General features: G+C 41.4%; 1 protein-coding gene across 5 annotated transcripts in view; it reads right to left on the bottom strand.

The window, feature by feature from the left end:
- Nucleotides 1–19,529, bottom strand: part of LOC108394941 (sorting nexin 27) — a 167,784-nt gene that overhangs the window by 127,858 nt on the left and 20,397 nt on the right. For all 5 annotated transcript variants that reach the window (XM_073234635.1, XM_073234633.1, XM_073234636.1 and 2 more), the window contains one exon: nt 589–690. In XM_073234635.1, the coding sequence (XP_073090736.1) occupies nt 589–669 (81 nt within the window). In that variant the 5' untranslated portion in view covers nt 670–690. The remainder of the gene's footprint in view (nt 1–588; nt 691–19,529) is intronic.

Genomic DNA, 19,529 nt, shown 5'->3' with positions numbered 1-19,529 from the left:
ATGCTAAGTAAAAGAAGGCAGACACAAAAGGCCTCATGTTGAATGATTCCACTTATATGAAATGTCTGGAAGAGGCAAATCCATAGAGACAGAAATAAGACTGGTGATTGCCAGGATCTGGAAGGAGTGAATAAATAAAAATGTTCTGGAATTAATAGTGGTGATGGCTGCACAATTCTGTGAATGTACTATAAACCACTGAATTTTACACTTTAACTGAGCCGACTATATGATATATGAATTATATCTCACAAAGCTATTTTTTAAAAAAATAACAGAAGTATTTTAATTTATAAAATAAGTCCCATAAACACCTCCCACCTGTCTCCACAACTTCCAACAGTTAAATATGGACAACAGATAGGCACCTAGAAAGGTCATCCCATCCTTCTCCATGCCCGCAGCCGGGTTGCTCCAAAGTCACTACCAACTGGCAGTGTTGTTAACTAAGATCTTTCCAGGAGGTGACTGGGAAGCCACATCATGGGTCTGATTTTTCCTAACCAAACCACAAGCTCCCTTTGGCAAATTAAGCTGCTCCCTCTTACATGCCTGTAGGGAGAAAACGTGGAGGTGAACTAAGCTTACCTTAATGATCTCTTCATGCCCATCATTGGACTCCATGAGTTCTGAGGCCAGAGAATGGCTGGTTGAGCAGCTGGACACCATGGCATAGGTCTTCCTGCCCGCCTACCAGAGAAAAAAAGAGAGAGAAATCAGCTCAGAAATCATGACAAACTCCCCATCCCCCAAAGTAACAAATATACAAAGTGTCTGGAAGGAGATGCTCCAGAGCAGCAGCAGAGATGGTTTCAGGTGGCACTGGGATGAGGGGTCAGCAGCAAGGAGAACTGGCTAAGGAGAGCAGACCTCACCCTGCCAGAAACCTCAATACCTTCTGAGCTATGTGTTCCAGTGCATGTCCTGTTAGTTCACTCTGGAAAGTCAGCCTGAGAATGTCCACTGCCCTAATAATGACAATGACAGCAACAATAATCCCTCCCCTTTATGGTCTACTACTGATATAGGTGCACTTTTATGAGCCCTGTGGAATGGGCCTTATTATCACCATTTCACAAATAAGCACAGCTACAGTCTGGAGAGGTGGTACTAGCTTTCCTGAGAGCAGGTCACTCCTAGGTGATAGGATGTCTCTGAGGATTCTGACAGTGCACACTGTTCCACGCAGATCCAGACGGGCTACCCTGGTCCTCAGATTACAAGAAGCACGTTCCATCTATTCCCCTTTTCCCAACTTTGAAGAGGGCATCCCAGGATTGGTCATTCCCAGTCCAGAATTCCTGTACCTGACAGCCAACAAGGAAGTTACTGACGCACTTTATAAGACTAGGATATATTTCTTGAACCAAATTATACAAAGGTTCCTGAATTCAAACCCCATATTCTAAAAGCCACTCAGAAATTATCCAAACCAATGCAGGCAAGACAATAAGGTACTTACCTAGCACTTAGCCTTATTTCAAAGGAAGAAACAGGTTTCCTTTCTTAACTCAAAGAAGGTTTAAAAAAAAAACATATCAAGGGAGCCACGGCAATCAGACAACACAAAGAGATAGAGGCATCCAAACTGGTGAGGAAGAAGTTAAACTGTCACTATTTTCAGATGACTTATTATACACAGAAAACCCTAAAGAATCCTCCAAAAAACTACTAGAACTAATAACTGTATTCAGCAAAGCTGCAGGATACAAAATGAATACACAGAAATCTGTTGCATTCCCATACACTAACAACAAACTAGCAGAAGAGAAATCAGGAAAATAACTCCATTTACAGTTGCCTCAACAAGGAATAAACCTAACCAAGGAGGTGAAAGACCTATACTCTGAAAACTACAAGACACTCATGAGAAAAACTAAAGAAGACACCAATAAATGGAAATCTATCCCATGTTCATGGATAGTAAGAATTAATATTGTCAAAATGGCCATCCTGCCCAAAGCAATTTAGATTTAGTGCAGTCTCTATGAAAATACCAATAGGATTTTTCAGCCAACTAGAGCAGATAATCCTAAAACTCATATGGAACCACAAAAGACTCCAATAGCCAAAGCAATTCTGAGAAAGAAGACCAAAGCTGCAGGTATTTCACACCCTAACTTCAAGCTATACTACATAGCTAAAGTAATCAAAACAGGATGGAACTGGCACAAGAACAGATTCTAGAGTAATGGAACAGAACAGAGAAGCAAGAAATAACCCACACATATATGCTCAATTAATATATGACAAAAGGAGTCATGGATATACAATGGGGAAATGACAGTCTCTTCAGTAAATTTTGTTGGGAAAACTGGACAGCTACATGTAAGAGAATGAAACTGTCTAACTCCATACATAAATATAAACATGAAATGGATTAAAGACCTACATATAAGACATGAAGACATAAATCTCTCAGGAAAAAAACACTGGTAAAAAGCTCTTAAAAATAAGCGTGAGCAGTTTTTTATTGGACACATTTCCTTGGACAAGGGAAACAAAATAAAAAATGAACAAGTGGGACTCCATCAAACTAAAAAGCTTCTACAACAAAGGACACAATCAGCAGAACAGAAAGGCACCCTGCAATATGGGAAAATACATTTGGAAATGATTCATCTGATAAGTGGTTAACACCCAAAGTATAAAAAGAACTAATACACCTCAACACCCAAAAAAACAAATAATCCAATTAAAAAATGGGTGCAGGACATGAAAAGACACTTCCCCAAAGAAGAAATACAATTTGCCAACAGGCACATGAAAAGACGCTCCACATCGCTAATCATCAGGGAAATACAAATTAAAACCACAGTGAGATTCCACCTCACACCAGTTAACATGGCCACTATCCAAAAGAAAAGAAATAATAAATGCTGACAAGGATGAGGAGAAAATAGGAACCCTCCTACACTGTTGGTGGGAATGTAAATTGGTGCAACTGCTCTGGAGAGCAGTACGGAGGTTCCTCAAAAAGCTCAAAATAGAAATACCATTTGACCCAGTAATTCCACCCCTCAGAACTTACGCAAAGAAAACAAAATACCTGATCCCAAAAGATATATGCACCCCTTTGTGTATCACCGCACTATTTGCAATAGCCAAGACATAGATGCAACCTAAGTATCCATCAATAGATGAATGGAAAAAGATGTGATACATATACACAATGGAATATTATTCAGCCATAAAAAGAAAAGAAATATTGCAACAACATGAATGGAGCTAGAGGGTATTATGCTCAGTGAAATAAGCCAGGTGGAAAAAGACAAGTACCAAATGATTTCACTCATATGTGGAGTATAAGAACAAAGAAAAAAGTGAAGGAACAGGGGGGAGGAGCCAAGATGGCAGCATGAGTAGAGCAGTGGAAATCTCCTCTCAAAACCATATATATTTTTGAAAATACAACAAATACAACTATTCCTAAAAGAGAGACCAGAAGATACAGTACAACACCCAGGCTACATCTACATCTGCAAGAACACAGCGCCTTGCGAAGGGGGTGAGATACAAGCCGCAGGCCTGGCGGGAACTGAGCACCCCCGACCCCAGCTCCTGACGGAATGAGAGGAGTCAGAGTGGGGAGGGAGAGGGAGCCCAGGACTGCTAAACACCCAGCCATAGCCATCCACGCTGGAAGCTCAGACACACAGTGCGTGGGGTGCTGGGTACTAGGGAAACAGGACGGTAAATTCTGCGATCGGGTCCCCACAGCCAGCGCCCCTGGGACAAAAGAAAAGCAAGTGTTTTTTGAAAGTCTTAAAGGGACAGGGGCCTCACAGCTGGATGGAAGAGTCCCGGCGCACTCAGCCCAGAGGCTGGGAATCCCGGGGAACTCCAGGAACCCTAACCTCCTAGGAGGCAGTGGAGCTCTGAGGCTCCTCAGAGCGATAAACAGCCTTCCAGCCGTTCCGCCTCCTGCACGGCTCTGCCATAGCAGAGCAGCAGCCTGAGTCTGGCCATGCCCACAGCAGTCGCCCGGGCCAGACTTAGAGGCCCCGTCTGCATGCAGCTGCCCAGCACAAGCCCCTAGGGGTCGCCGTTCTCACAGGAAAGGAAGGACACCAACGAGCAAGAAGGGACATTCTCCCAGCTGACACATGCGCCAGCTCCTGATAATTACCTCTATCGCCATGAAAAGGCTGAAGAATTTGATGCAGACCAGACTAACAGAGACAACCCCTGAGAAGGAGCTTGGGGAGACAGACCTAACCAATCTTCCTGAAAAAGAATTCAAAATAAAGGTCATAACCATGCTGATGGAGCTGCAGAGAAAAATGCAAGAGCTAATGGACAAAATAGAGAGGGAGAGTACAGAAATAACACAATCTCTGGAAGGACTTAAAAGAATGGATGAGATGCCAGAGGCCGTTAATGGAACAGAAACCAGAGAACAGGAATGCAGAGAAACTGACACAGAGAGAGATAAAACGATCTACAGAAATGAAAGAATAATAAGAGAACTGTGTGACCAATCCAAAAGGAACAATATCCGTACTATAGAGATTCCAGAAGAAGAAGAGAGAGAAAAAGGCATAGAAAGTGTATTTGAAGAAATAATTGCTGAAAACTTCCCCAAACAGGGGGAGGAAATAGTTGCTCAGACCAGGGAAGCACACAGAACTCCCAACACAAGGGACCCAAGGAGGACAATATCAAGACACATAATAATTAAAATGGCAAAGATCAAGGACAAGGACAGAGTTTTAAAGGCAGCTAGAGAGAGAAAAAAGTTCACCTGCAAAGGAAAACCCATCAGGCAATCATCAGACTTCTCAACAGAAACCTTACAGGCCAGAAGAGAATGGCATGACGTATTTAACGCAATGAAACACAAGGGCCTTCAACCAAGAATACCGTATCCAGCACGATTATCATTTAAATATGAACGAGGGGTTAAACAATTCCCAGAAAAGCAAAAGTTGAGGGAATTTGCCTCCCACAAAACACCTCTACAGGGTATTTTAGAGAGACTTCTCTAGATGGGAGCACTCCTAAGGCTAAATAGATGTCACCAGAGAAAATAAAATCACAGCAAAGAAAGCAAACCAACCAAATACTAACTAAAGGCAAAAAATAAAATCAACTACCCACAAAAGCAGGAAAGGAAACAGAAAAGAGTACAGAATAAAACACCTAACATATGAAGAATGGAGGAGGAGGAATAAGAAGGGAGAGAAATAAAGAATCATAAGACTGTGTTTATAATAGCTCAATAAGTGAATTAAGTTAGACGGTAAGGTAGTAAAGAAGCTAACCTTGAACCTTTGGTAACCATGAACCTAAAGCCTGCAATGGCAATAAGTACATATCTTTCAATAATCACCCTAAATGTAAATGGGTGGAATGCACCAATCAAAAGACACAGAGTAATAGAATGGATAAAAAAAGCAAGACGCATGCTGCTTACAAGAGACTCACCTCAAACCCAAAGACATGCACAGACTAAAAGACAAGGGATGGAAAAAGATATTTCATGCAAACAACAGGGAGAAAAAAGCAGGTGTGACAGTACTAGTATCAGACAAAATAGACTTCAAAACAAAGAAAGTAACAAGTGATAAAGAAGGACATTATATAATGGTAAAGGGCTCAGTCCAACAAGAGGATATAACCATTATAAATATATATGCACCCAATACAGGAGCACCAGCATATGTGAAACAAATACTAACGGAATTAAAGGAGTAAATAGAATGCAATGCAGTCATTTTAGGAGACTTCAACACACCACTCACTCTGAAGGATAGATTCACCAGACAGAAAATAAGTAAGGACACAGAGGCACTGAACAACACACTAGAAGAGATGGACCTAATAGACATCTATAGAACTCTACATCCAAAAGCAACAGGATCCACATTCTTCTCAAGTCCACATGGAACATTCTCCAGAATAGACCACATACTAGGCCACAAAAAGAGCCTCAGTAAATTCCAAAAGACTGAAATTCTACCAACCAACTTTTCAGACCACAAAGGTATAAAACTAGAAATAAACTGTACAAAGAAAGCAAAATGGCTGACAAACACATGGAGGCTTAACAACATGCTCCTAAATAATCAATGGATCAATGACCAAATTAAAATAGAGATTAAGCAATATATGGAAACAGATGACAACAACAACACAAAGCCCCAACTTCTATGGGATGCAGTGAAAGCAGTCTTAAGAGAAAAGTATATAGCAATCCAGGCACACTTGAAGAAGGAAGAACAATCCCAAATGAATAGTCTAACATCACAATTATTAAAACTGGAAAAAGAAGAACAAATGAGGCCTAAAGTCAGCAGAAGGAGGGACATAATAAAGATCAGAGAAGAAATAAACAAAATTGAGAAGAATAAAACAATAGCAAAAATCAACGAAACCAAGAGCTGGTTCTTTGAGAAAATAAACAAAATAGATAAGCCTCTAGCCCAACTTATTAAGAGAAAAAGAGAGTCAACACAAATCAACATAATCAGAAATGAGAATGGAAAAATCACGACAGACTCCACAGAAATACAAAGAATTATTAAAGACTACTATGAAAACCTATATGCCAACAAGCTGGAAAACCTAGAAGAAATGGACAACTTCCTAGAAAAATACAACCTCCCAAGACTGACCAAGGAAGAAACACAAAAGTTAAACAAACCAATTACAAGCAAAGAAATTGAAACAGTAATCAAAAAACTACCCAAGAACAAAACCCCTGGGTCGGACGGATTTACCTCGGAATTTTATCAGACACACAGAGAAGACATAATACCCATTCTCCTTAAAGTGTTCCACAAAATAGAAGAAGAGGGAATACTCCCAAACTCATTCTATGAAGCCAACATCACCCTAATACCAAAACCAGGAAAAGACCCCACCAAAAAAGAAAATTACAGACCAATATCCCTGATGAATGTAGATGCAAAAATACTCAATAAAATATTAGCAAACAGAATTCAACAGTATATCAAAAGGATCATACACCATGACCAAGTGGGGTTCATCCCAGGGATGCAAGGATGGTACAACATTCGAAAATCCATCAACATCATCCACCACATCAACAAAAAGAAAGACAAAAACCACATGATCATCTCCATAGATGCTGAAAAAGCATTTGACAAAATTCAACATCCATTCATGATAAAAACTCTCAACAAAATGGGTATAGAGGGCAAGTACCTCAACATAATAAAGGCCATATATGATAAACCCACAGCCAACATCATACTGAACAGCGAGAAGTTGAAAGATTTTCCTCTGAGATCAGGAACAAGACAGGGATGCCCATTCTCCCCACTGTTATTCAACATAGTACTGGAGGTCCTAGCCACGGCGTTTAGACAAAACAAAGAAATACAAGGAATCCAGATTGGTATAGAAGAAGTCAAACTGTCACTATTTACAGAAGACATGATATTGTACATAAAAACCCTAAAGACTCCACTCCAAAACTACTAGAACTAATATCGGAATTCAGCAAAGTTGCAGGATATAAAATTAATACACAGAGATCTGTGACTTTCCTATACGCTAACAATGAACTAATAGGAAGAGAAATCAGGAAAACAATTCCATTCACTATTGCATCCGAAAGAATAAAATAGGAAGAAACCTAACCAAGGAAGTGAAAGACCTATACCCTGAAAACTACAAGACACTCTTGAGAGAAATTAAAGAGGACACTAACAAATGGAAACTCATCCCATGCTCTTGGCTAGGAAGAATTAATATAGACAAAATGGCCATCCTGCCCAAAGCAATATACAGATTCGATGCAATCCCTATCACATTACCAACAGCATTCTTCAATGAACTGGAACAAATAGTTCAAAAATTCATATGGAACCGCCAAAGACCCCGAATAGCCAAAGCAACCCTGAGAAGGAAGAATAAAGTTGGGGGGGGATCTCGCTCCCCAACTTCAAGCTCTACTACAAAGCCACAGTAATCAAGACAATTTGGTACTGGCACAAGAACAGAGCCACAGACCAGTGGAACAGAATAGAGACTCCAGACATTAACCCAAATATATATGGTCAATTAATATACAATAAAGGAGTCATGGACATACAATGGGGAAATGACAGTCTCTTCAACAGTTGGTGCTGGCAAAACTGGACAGCTACATGTAAGAGAATGAAACTGGATTACTGTCTAACTCCATACACAAAAGTAAATTCAAAAGACAACAACAGAGGCGGAGCCAGGATGGCGGTGTGAGTAGAGCAGTGGAAATCCCCTCCCAAAAACACATAGAGCTATGAAAATATAACAAAGAAAAATCTTCCTAAAATAGAGACCACAGGACACAGGACAACATCCAGACCACATCCACACCTGCAAGGAACCAGCGCCTTGCAAAGGGGGTAAGATACAAGCCCCTGCCCGGCGGGACCCGAACGCCCCTCCCCCCGGCTCCCGGCGGGTGGAGAGAAACCGGAGCGGTTTTTTTTTTTTTTTTTTTTTGGCGAGCGCTTTTTGGAAGCCTTAGAGGGATGGGCCCCCGTTGCTGGGGAGGTAGGGTGGCGGGACCGGAGAGCAGGTGCCTGGGAACGGCGCTGGAGGACAAAGAACACCCCGCGTTTCTCCCTGCGGGACCGGCGGGCCGGTGCCTGAGACCGGTGCCTGAGGACGGAGGAGGTCGCGCGTTTTTCCCCTTTTTTTTTTCTCTTTTTGGCGAGCGCTTTTTGGAAGCCTTGAAGGGACAGGGACCCCAGTGCTAGGGAGGCAGGGTGGCGGGACTGGTGAGCGGGTGCCTGGGACCGGCGCCTGAGGACAAAGAATATCCCACGTTTTTCCCTGCGGGACCGGTGGGCGGGTGCCTGAGACCGGCACTTGAGGACAGAGGAAATCGCGCGTTTTTCCCCTTTTTTTTTTCTCTTTTCTGCGAGTGCTTTTTGGAAGCCTAAAAGGGACAGGGACCCCGGTGCTAGGGAGGCAGGGCGGCGGGACTGGTGAGCGGGTGCCTGGGACCGGCACCTGAGGACAAAGAATATCCCGCGTTTTTCCCTGTGGGACCGGTGGGTGGGTGCCTGAGACCGGCACCTGAGGACGGAAGAAATCGCGCGTTTTTCCCCCTTTTTTTCTCTCTTTTTGGCGAGTGCTTTTTGGAAGCCTTGAAGGGACAGGGACCCCGGTGCTAGGGAGGCAGGGCGGCGGGACTGGTGAGCGGGTGCCTGGGACCAGTGCCTGAGGACAAAGAATATCGAGCGTTCCTTCCCTGCGGGACCGGTGGGTGGGTGCTTTTTGGAAGCCTTGAAAGGACAGGGACCCTGGTGCTAGGGAGACAGGGCAGCAGGACCAGTGAGCGGGTGCCTGGGACCGGCACCTGAGGACAAAAAAAAAAAAAAAAAAAAAAAAATCGCTTGTTTTTTCCTTTTTTTTTTTTTTTTCCATTCTTTCTGTTCCCTCTCTCATTGTTGCTGTTGTTGTTTTGGTTTGGAGAGTGCTTTTTGGAAGTCTTAAAGGGGCAGAACAGGTCACTTAGACCAGAGGCAGGGAATCTGGGGATCTCTGGGCACTCTAACCCCCTGGGCAGCAGGGAGCACAGAGGCCCCTTACGGAGATAAATAGCCTCCTGGCCGCTCCCCCTCCAACGGGGCTCCACCATTTTGGAGGAACAGCCTCAGCCAGGCCAAGCCCACAGCAACAGCGGAGATAAACCCCAAAGCAACTGGGCAGGAAGCAGAAGCCCTGTCTGCGCACAGCTGCCCAGCACAAGCAACTAGAGGTCGCTATTCTCCCAGGAAAAGGCTACAAACCAACAAGAAGGGAAGCTCTTCCAGCGGTCACTTGTACCAGCTCTGCAAACTATCTCTATCACCATGAAAAGGCAAAACTACAGGCAGACAAAGATCACAGAGACAACACCTGAGAAGGAGACAGACCTAACTAGTCCTCCTGAAAAAGAATTCAAAATAAAAATCATGAACATGCTGACAGAGATGCAGAAAAAAATGCAAGAGCAATGGGATGAGATGCAGAGAAAAATGCAAGAGCAGTGGGATGAGATGCAGAGAAAAATGCAAGAGAAGTGGGATGAAGTCCGGAAGGAGATCATAGATGTCAGGAAAGAGATCACAGAAGTGAAACAATCCCTGGAAGGATTTATAAGCAGAATGGATAAGATGCAAGAGGCCATTGAAGGAATAGAAGCCAGAGAACAGGAATGTATAGAAGCTGACATAGAGAGAGATAAAAGGATCTCCAGGAATGAAACAACACTAAGAGAAATATGTGACCAATACAAAAGGAAAAACATTCGTATTATAGGGATACCAGAAGAGGAAGAAAGAGGAAAAGGGATAGAAAGTGTCTTTGAAGAAATAATTGCTCAAAACTTCCCCAAAATGGGGGAGGAAATAATCGAACAGACCATGGAATTATACAGAACCCCCAACAGAAAGGATCCAAGGAGGACAACACCAAGACACATAATAATTAAAATGGCAAGGATCAAGGACAAGGAAAGAGTTTTAAAGGCAGCTAGAGAGAAAAAGGTCACCTATAAAGGAAAACCAATCAGGCTAACATCAGACTTCTCAACAGAAACCCTACAGGCCAGAAGAGAATGGCATGATATACTTAATGCAATGAAACAGAAGGGCCTTGAACCAAGGATACTGTATCCAGCACGACTATCATTTAAATATGATGGTGGGATCAAACAATTCCCAGACAAGCAAAAGCTGAGGGAATTTGCTTCCCACAAACCACCTCTACAGGGCATCCTACAGGGACTGCTCTAGATGGGAGCACCCCTAAAAAGAGCACAGAACAAAATACACAACATATGAAGAATGGAGGAGGAGGAATAAGAAGGGAGAGAAGAAAAGAATCTCCAGACAGTGTATATAACAGCTCAATAAGCGAGCTAAGTTAGGCAGTAAGATACTAAAGAAGCTAACCTTGAACCTTTGGTAACCACGAATCTAAAGCCTGCAATTGCAATAAGTACATATCTTTCAATAGTCACCCTAAATGTAAATGGACTTAATGCACCAATCAAAAGACATAGAGTAATAGAATGGATAAAAAAGCAAGACCCATCTATATGCTGCTTACAAGAAACTCACCTTAAACCCAAAGATAAGCATAGACTAAAAGTCAAGGGATGGAAAAACATATTTCAGGCAACCAACAGTGAGAAGAAAGCAGGGGTTGCAGTACTAATATCAGACAAAATAGACTTCAAAACAAAGAAAGTAACAAGAGATAAAGAAGGCCACTACATAATGATAAAGGGCTCAGTCCAACAAGAGGATATAACCATTCTAAATATATATGCACCCAATACAGGAGCACCAGCATATGTGAAGCAAATACTAACAGAACTAAAGAGGGAAATAGACTGCAATGCATTCATTTTAGGAGACTTCAACACACCACTCACCCCAAAGGATAGATCCACCGGGCAGAAAATAAGTAAAGACACACAGGCACTGAACAACACACTAGAACAGATGGACCTAATAGACATCTATAGAACTTTACATCCAAAAGCAACAGGATATACATTCTTCTCAAGTGCACATGGAACATTCTCCAGAATAGACCACATACTAGCTCACAAAAAGAGCCTCAGTAAATTCCACAATACTGAAATTCTACCAACCAATTTTTCAGACCACAAAGGTATGAAAGTAGAAATAAATTCTACAAAGAAAACAAAAAGGCTCACAAACACATGGAGGCTTAACAACATGCTACTAAATAATCAATGGATCAATGAACAAATCAAAATAGAGATCAAGGAATATATAGAAACAAATGACAACAACAACACTAAGCCCCAACTTCTGTGGGATGCAGCGAAAGCAGTCTTAAGAGGAAAGTATATAGCAATCCAGGCACACTTGAAGAAGGAAGAACAATCCCAAATGAATAGTCTAACATCACAATTATTAAAACTGGAAAAAGAAGAACAAATGAGGCCTAAAGTCAGCAGAAGGAGGGACATAATAAAGATCAGAGAAGAAATAAACAAAATTGAGAAGAATAAAACAATAGCAAAAATCAACGAAACCAAGAGCTGGTTCTTTGAGAAAATAAACAAAATAGATAAGCCTCTAGCCCAACTTATTAAGAGAAAAAGAGAGTCAACACAAATCAACATAATCAGAAATGAGAATGGAAAAATCACGACAGACTCCACAGAAATACAAAGAATTATTAAAGACTACTATGAAAACCTATATGCCAACAAGCTGGAAAACCTAGAAGAAATGGACAACTTCCTAGAAAAATACAACCTCCCAAGACTGACCAAGGAAGAAACACAAAAGTTAAACAAACCAATTACAAGCAAAGAAATTGAAACAGTAATCAAAAAACTACCCAAGAACAAAACCCCTGGGTCGGACGGATTTACCTCGGAATTTTATCAGACACACAGAGAAGACATAATACCCATTCTCCTTAAAGTGTTCCACAAAATAGAAGAAGAGGGAATACTCCCAAACTCATTCTATGAAGCCAACATCACCCTAATACCAAAACCAGGAAAAGACCCCACCAAAAAAGAAAATTACAGACCAATATCCCTGATGAATGTAGATGCAAAAATACTCAATAAAATATTAGCAAACAGAATTCAACAGTATATCAAAAGGATCATACACCATGACCAAGTGGGGTTCATCCCAGGGATGCAAGGATGGTACAACATTCGAAAATCCATCAACATCATCCACCACATCAACAAAAAGAAAGACAAAAACCACATGATCATCTCCATAGATGCTGAAAAAGCATTTGACAAAATTCAACATCCATTCATGATAAAAACTCTCAGCAAAATGGGAATAGAGGGCAAGTACCTCAACATAATAAAGGCCATATATGATAAACCCACAGCCAGCATTATACTGAACAGCGAGAAGCTGAAAGCATTTCCACTGAGATCGGGAACCAGACAGGGATGCCCACTCTCCCCACTGTTATTTAACATAGTACTGGAGGTCCTAGCCACGGCAATCAGACAAAACAAAGAAATACAAGGAATCCAGATTGGTAAAGAAGAAGTTAAACTGTCACTATTTGCAGATGATATGATACTGTACATAAAAAACCCTAAAGACTCCACTCCAAAACTACTAGAACTGATATCGGAATACAGCAAAGTTGCAGGATACACAATCAACACACAGAAATCTGTAGCTTTCCTATACACTAACAACGAATCAATAGAAAGAGAAATCAGGAAAACAATTCCATTCACCATTGCATCAAAAAGAATAAAATACCTAGGAATAAACCTAACCAAGGAAGTGAAAGACTTATACTCTGAAAACTACAAGTCACTCTTAAGAGAAATTAAAGGGGACACTAATAAATGGAAACTCATCCCATGCTCATGGCTAGGAAGAATTAATATCGTCAAAATGGCCATCCTGCCCAAAGCAATATACAGATTTGATGCAATCCCTCTCAAATTACCAGCAACATTCTTCAATGAATTGGAACAAATAATTCAAAAATTCATATGGAAACACCAAAGACCCCGAATAGCCAAAGCAATCCTGAAAAAGAAGAATAAAGTAGGGGGGATCTCACTCCCCAACTTCAAGCTCTACTACAAAGCCATAGTAATCAAGACAATTTGGTACTGGCACAAGAACAGAGCCACAGACCAGTGGAACAGATTAGAGACCCCAGAAATTAACCCAAACATATATGGTCAATTAATATTTGATAAAGGAGCCATGGACATACAATGGCAAAATGACAGTCTCTTCAACAGATGGTGCTGGCAAAACTGGACAGCTACATGTAGGAGAATGAAACTGGACCATAGTCTAACCCCATATACAAAGGTAAACTCAAAATGGATCAAAGACCTGAATGTAAGGCATGAAACCATTAAACTCTTGGAAAAAAACATAGGCAAAAACCTCTTAGACATAAACATGAGTGATCTCTTCTTGAACATATCTCCCCGGGCAAGGAAAACAACAGCAAAAATGAGCAAGTGGGACTACATTAAGCTGAAAAGCTTCTGTACAGCGAAAGACACCATCAATAGAACAAAAAGGAACCCTACAGTATGGGAGAATATATTTGAAAATGACAGATTCGATAAAGGCTTGACGTCCAGAATATATAAAGAGCTCACACGCCTCAACAAACAAAAAACAAATAACCCAGTTAAAAAATGGGCAGAGGAACTGAACAGACAGTTCTCCAAAAAAGAAATACAGATGGCCAAGAGACACATGAAAAGATGCTCCACATCGCTAATTATCAGAGAAATGCAAATTAAAACTACAATGAGGTATCACCTCACACCAGTAAGGATAGCTGCCATCCAAAAGACAAACAACAACAAATGTTGGCGAGGCTGTGGAGAAAGGGGAACCCTCCTACACTGCTGGTGGGAATGTAAATTAGTTCAACCATTGTGGAAAGCAGTTTGGAGGTTCATCAAAATGCTCAAAACAGACCTACCTTTTGACCCAGGAATCCCACTCCTAGGAATTTACCCTAAGAACGCAGCAATCAAGTTTGAGAAAGACAGATGCACCCCTATGTTTATCGCAGCACTATTTACAATAGCCAAGAATTGGAAGCAACCTAAATGTCCATCGGTAGATGAATGGATAAAGAAGATGTGGTACATATACACAATGGAATACTACTCAGCCATAAGAAGTGGAAAAATCCAACCATTTGCAGCAACATGGATGGAGCTGGAGAGTATTATGCTCAGTGAAATAAGCCAAGCGGAGAAAGAGAAATACCAAATGATGTCACTCATCTGAGGAGTATAGGAACAAAGGAAAAACTGAAGGAACAAAACAGCAGTGGAATTACAGCACCCAAAAATGGACTAACAGGTACCAAAGGGAAAGGAACTGGGGAGGATGGGTGGGCAGGGAGGGATAAGGGGGGGGAAGAAAAAGGGGGTTATTAAGATTAGCATGCATGGGGGGGAGGGAGCAAGGGGAGGGTGGGCTGCACAACACAGAGAGGACAAGTAGTGACTCTACAATATTTTGCTAAGCTGATGGACAGTAACCGTAATGTGGTTGTTAGGGGGGACCTGATATAGGGGAGAGCATAGTAAACATAGTATTCTTCATGTAAGTGTAGATTAAAAAAAAAAAAAAAAAAAAAAAGAAAGAAAGAAAGAAGGAAAAGGGGGATTACTCCTTAACAGGATAAAACTATTGGTAAATCAAAGATCAACGCATGCTTTAAATATCCTTAATGTTGATCACTTAAAGGGTGTCAGATGATCAGCTATGGAGGTACTCTTTTCTGATAATATTCCTTTCTCTTAATTTAAAAAAAAAAAAAAAAAAAGCAGTTACTGTGTGCTGACCTCCAATGAGTTCTGCACAGTGGTATAGAGGGCATGTCAAAGTGTGGGCAAAGGGTCTGTTTGTTTCTATGCAGGAGATCAAGGCCTAGCTTGGATACCCAGAAAATGAACTAAGATACGATATGAGGAGGAGCTTCCGGCATCAGCACTCTCTGGAGGACTTGTGCCAGGGGATGATCATCAAAAAGCCTCCACAGGGATTCGGACGATGCTGCGGTTGTGGCTGCATCCAGCCCACCATCTCCTGGACTTGCCATAAGAATGAGGAGGGAGATGTCTAGGCTGGCATGTGCATACAGTGAGACAACGAATTTGACCGGATCTGTACTGTTGGAACTCAACCAGGAGTTGGGAGGGGTGCAAGTTGTAGCACTCCAAAATCTCATGACTATAGACTATCTATGGTTAAAAGAACATATGGGATGTGAACAGATCCCAGAAATGGGCTGCTTTAATTTGTCTGATGGTTCAAGTACAGTTGGACAATATCCATCATATCATAGATAAATTTTCACAAATGCCTAGGGTGCCTAAATGGTTTTCTTGGCTTCACTGGAGATGGATGGTAATTATAGATTTGCTTTGTTTATGTCACCGTATTCCTATTATGTTAATATATGTGTGCAAATTAGTTAGTAGTTTAAAACCTATACATACTTAAGGTACTATACAAGAAGATATGTCAAAGAAATAATCAATCCTCCCAAGTTTCCTTCGTATGCTACATCTATAGCTTTTCTTCTTCCTTCCTAATTACAACCCTTAAATAGAATTCGTGCCTCATATCGAATTTACCGAGTATCATAATTCCTCCAGGTGGTAAAGATACCTCCAGACAAGTGCTGGGCATAGAAGCCACAGGGCATAAATCTGCAAAGAAGTAAAAAGCTAACCTTTGCAAACAATATGGCTTCTCTCTCACTTACCAACTTTACATTTCCCTGTATGGCCCCGGAAGATGACTGGTTAGCCAGAGACGGGTAAGATTCCTCAAGGGAGGAACAACCTAAGACAGGCACAGTCGCAGGGGGGCCATCAGGTGAGAATTTGGGGATCAACAGAGGTGAGGCTCAGAACCTCACCCCCCCTGCTTTGAGAGAAATCTTTTGCATCCGTGGATGTCTTGATGCCCTTGTCTAGCCTGGATTAATACTTAGTCCATAGGCACACACCTGATCATCTGATCATCTACATTTGCCTTCTTACAGCACTAAACTATGTTTTCTACCTTTATCTTGCATCTACCTACCACTTCAGCATTTTATTAAAAATAAAAATAATAATAATAGTAGGAGAAATGAGGGATCAACATATAGATCAAGTACAAAAATCAAACGAATATTCATATTTGACCTGATTGTTTATAGGTCATATCGCATGATCAAAACCGAAAGTTTCTGTGATGACTGCCCTTGTACTGTTCACCATGTAAGAATTTATTCACTATGTAAGAATTCGTTCACCATGTAAGAACTTGTTCTTTATGCTTCAGAAGATTGGAGACTGACGAGAATTAGGCTTGAGATGGATTAATGATTGTACATTGAGCGTTGACCCCCCTATACTGAATTTTATTGTTGTTAACAACCATTTGATCAATAAATATGAGAGATGCCCTCTCAAAAAAAAAAAAAAAAAAAGACAACAACAAATGTTGGCAATGTTGTGGAGAAAGGGGAACCCTCCTGTACTGCTGGTGAGAATGTAAATTAGTTCATCCACTATGGAAAGCAATATGGAGGTTCCTCAAAGAGCTCAAAATAGAAATACCAATAGAAAAGAAAAAAGAGGGAAGGGAAGGGAAGGGAGGGGAGGGGAGGGGAGGGGAGGGAAAGGGAAAGGGAAAGGGAAAGGAGAGGAGAAAGGAGAGGAGAAAGGAGGAGAGAGGAGAGGAGAGAGGACAGGAGAGAGGAGAGGAGAGGAGAGGAGAAAGGAGGAGAGAGGAGAGGAGAAAGGAGAGGAGAGGAGAGGAGAAAGGAGGAGAGAGGAGAGGAGAAAGGAGAGGAGAGGAGAGGAGAGGAAAGGAAAAGAAATGCTCTCCCTCCCTCTAATTAATGGTTTTTTCTCATCCGGCATCCTGTATAGTTTTATTTGAATTTCTCTGCCTCATCATTTAAAGTTAAATGTAGTTAAATAAAAACATCAGCTGACTGTGCCCTATTAAGACCAAAAAAAAAAAAAAAAAGAAAAGAAAAATACTGCCATTTGCAATAACATGGAAGTATCTAGAGGGTATTATGCTCAGTGGAATAAGCCAGGTGGGGATAGACAAAAACCATATTTTTTCACTTATTTGTGGAATCTAAAAACAAACCAAACAGAAGGAACAAAACAACCAAAGACTCACAGACACTGAGAAGTGACTAGTAGTTACCAAGGGGGAGGGTTTGGAGCAGGTGATGGGGGGTGGGGGAGGGGTAAGGGGGATAAAGCGGCACAATAATTCACAATCACAATATAAGTTGATCACAGGGCCTTGCTGAGCTACTGTGATATACATGTGAAACCAACATAAGATCGTATATTAATGATACTTCAATTTAAAAACATATCATGAGGGAAAATAGAAAACCTGAGGGGAAAAATATGTGGTAAAAAGGTAAAGTAGGGTGCTGGAGATTTGGGGAGATAACATTGAGAGACTCCAAGGCCCAATTGGACCAAACCCTGCCAATTACCTGTGTTTTGTGTAGACGTGGACAGCAGGCTTAACCATTATGGGCCTCTGGTCTCCCTAGAAAAATAAGAGGTTGGACTAAGTTTCTCTAAGGCTCCCTGCAGCTTCATTACTGTGGTGGCATAAAAGGGAAGTATATGCCTCTCGCAGGCAACAAAGGGAAGATGGGTACTGAGTTACTCAAGGTTGAAAGTGACCATGAGGTCATTTGGTCATCCCCTGCCTTGCAGTCCAGAAGTATAAATGCCACCTGACTCTTAGCAGGTTTTAACGAACTCTCCTAAGTTCCAAATGTCTACTGGAAGGAAAGGAGGAAGAAAGGATGGATTCTGCCTAGGGAGTTGGAAGAGGCATCTCTGGGCAGACAATAGTCCTTCCTACACAAGAAAGAGCAATTTGGTAGAAAAGAAATCAGCTTCTGTGGAGATAATTAAGTCTTAGTGTTCTCACTGTAAAATGTGACTACTACCATCCAACTGAGGGTTTTTTGTTGAACATTAACTGAAAATGTACGGAGATTGTTCTTTGCCACTTAAGAGGGAAGTACTCAAATATTAGTCTCCTTACACTTCTTGGAATGAACCCAAATTTAGGAAAGACAAAAGACACTCCCATGTGGCCTTTAACCCTTCCCAATCCTGGCAATATAGATGGTTTTATAAAAACTATTAATTCCTACTAAATAAAAGCCAGATCCTTAATGTGTCATTTTGGGCCCTCCACAGTCTGGGCCAATTCACCTCCCCTGTTACTGCTCCTCATTGCTCCTTTACCCCCACGAACATCCAGTACATCCTAGGCTTTCCCACTTCACTGTATTTAACTTACATCATTTCCTTTGCTTTAAATGTACTTTTAAAAATACCCACTTTCATCCAGAGCACCTGCAAGTCCCCCAAGAGTTCAGATTCAAATGCCACACATTCCATGACGCTTCCCTACATCCTGTGGGAAATACTTTCTCTCTTCCCTGAGCTCCCTCAGCATCACAGGGCCTCCTCAGTTATTTGTGTTCAAAGAGGAATCACCCCTCCTAATGGTTAATTCCTTGTGGGCTGCTGTCTGCCATGCCTTTAACACAGTATTTTCTGACTGTATACAGTGTTTCAAGACAACTAGACTGAGGGAACATTACAAAAGAAAGAAGAGAAAACGATTTCAAAATAGTCAGTGTGGCTGCCAACTCTTTTTCCCCAGGACACAGGCATGTACTTTGATTAAAGCACCATCTCCCATACCTGGAGGCAAATGGGGAAAGCTGGGCCATCCCTCAGCCAAAATAAAGGAGTTATTAGCCAATGAAAATCATCAAGTCTGGTTTATTCCATGAACCCAGGCATTCTAACTGGAAGAAGAGACAACTATGCTGGATTAGGGCCTTGAGAGGTCATCTCATCCATTCATGTTATCAGAATTCCAAAAAGAGAAAAGAAAGTGGGCAAGTTAAAAAAGTTACCAAATAATGGCTTAAAACTTCCCAAATTTGGCAAAAGACATTAAACCTACAGATTCAAGAAGCTGAGCAAATCCCAAACAGGA

Source organism: Manis javanica, chromosome 4, assembly GCF_040802235.1.
Source record: "Manis javanica isolate MJ-LG chromosome 4, MJ_LKY, whole genome shotgun sequence".
Classification (NCBI taxonomy): domain Eukaryota; kingdom Metazoa; phylum Chordata; class Mammalia; order Pholidota; family Manidae; genus Manis; species Manis javanica.
This window is presented reverse-complemented; position numbering and strand designations above follow the sequence as displayed.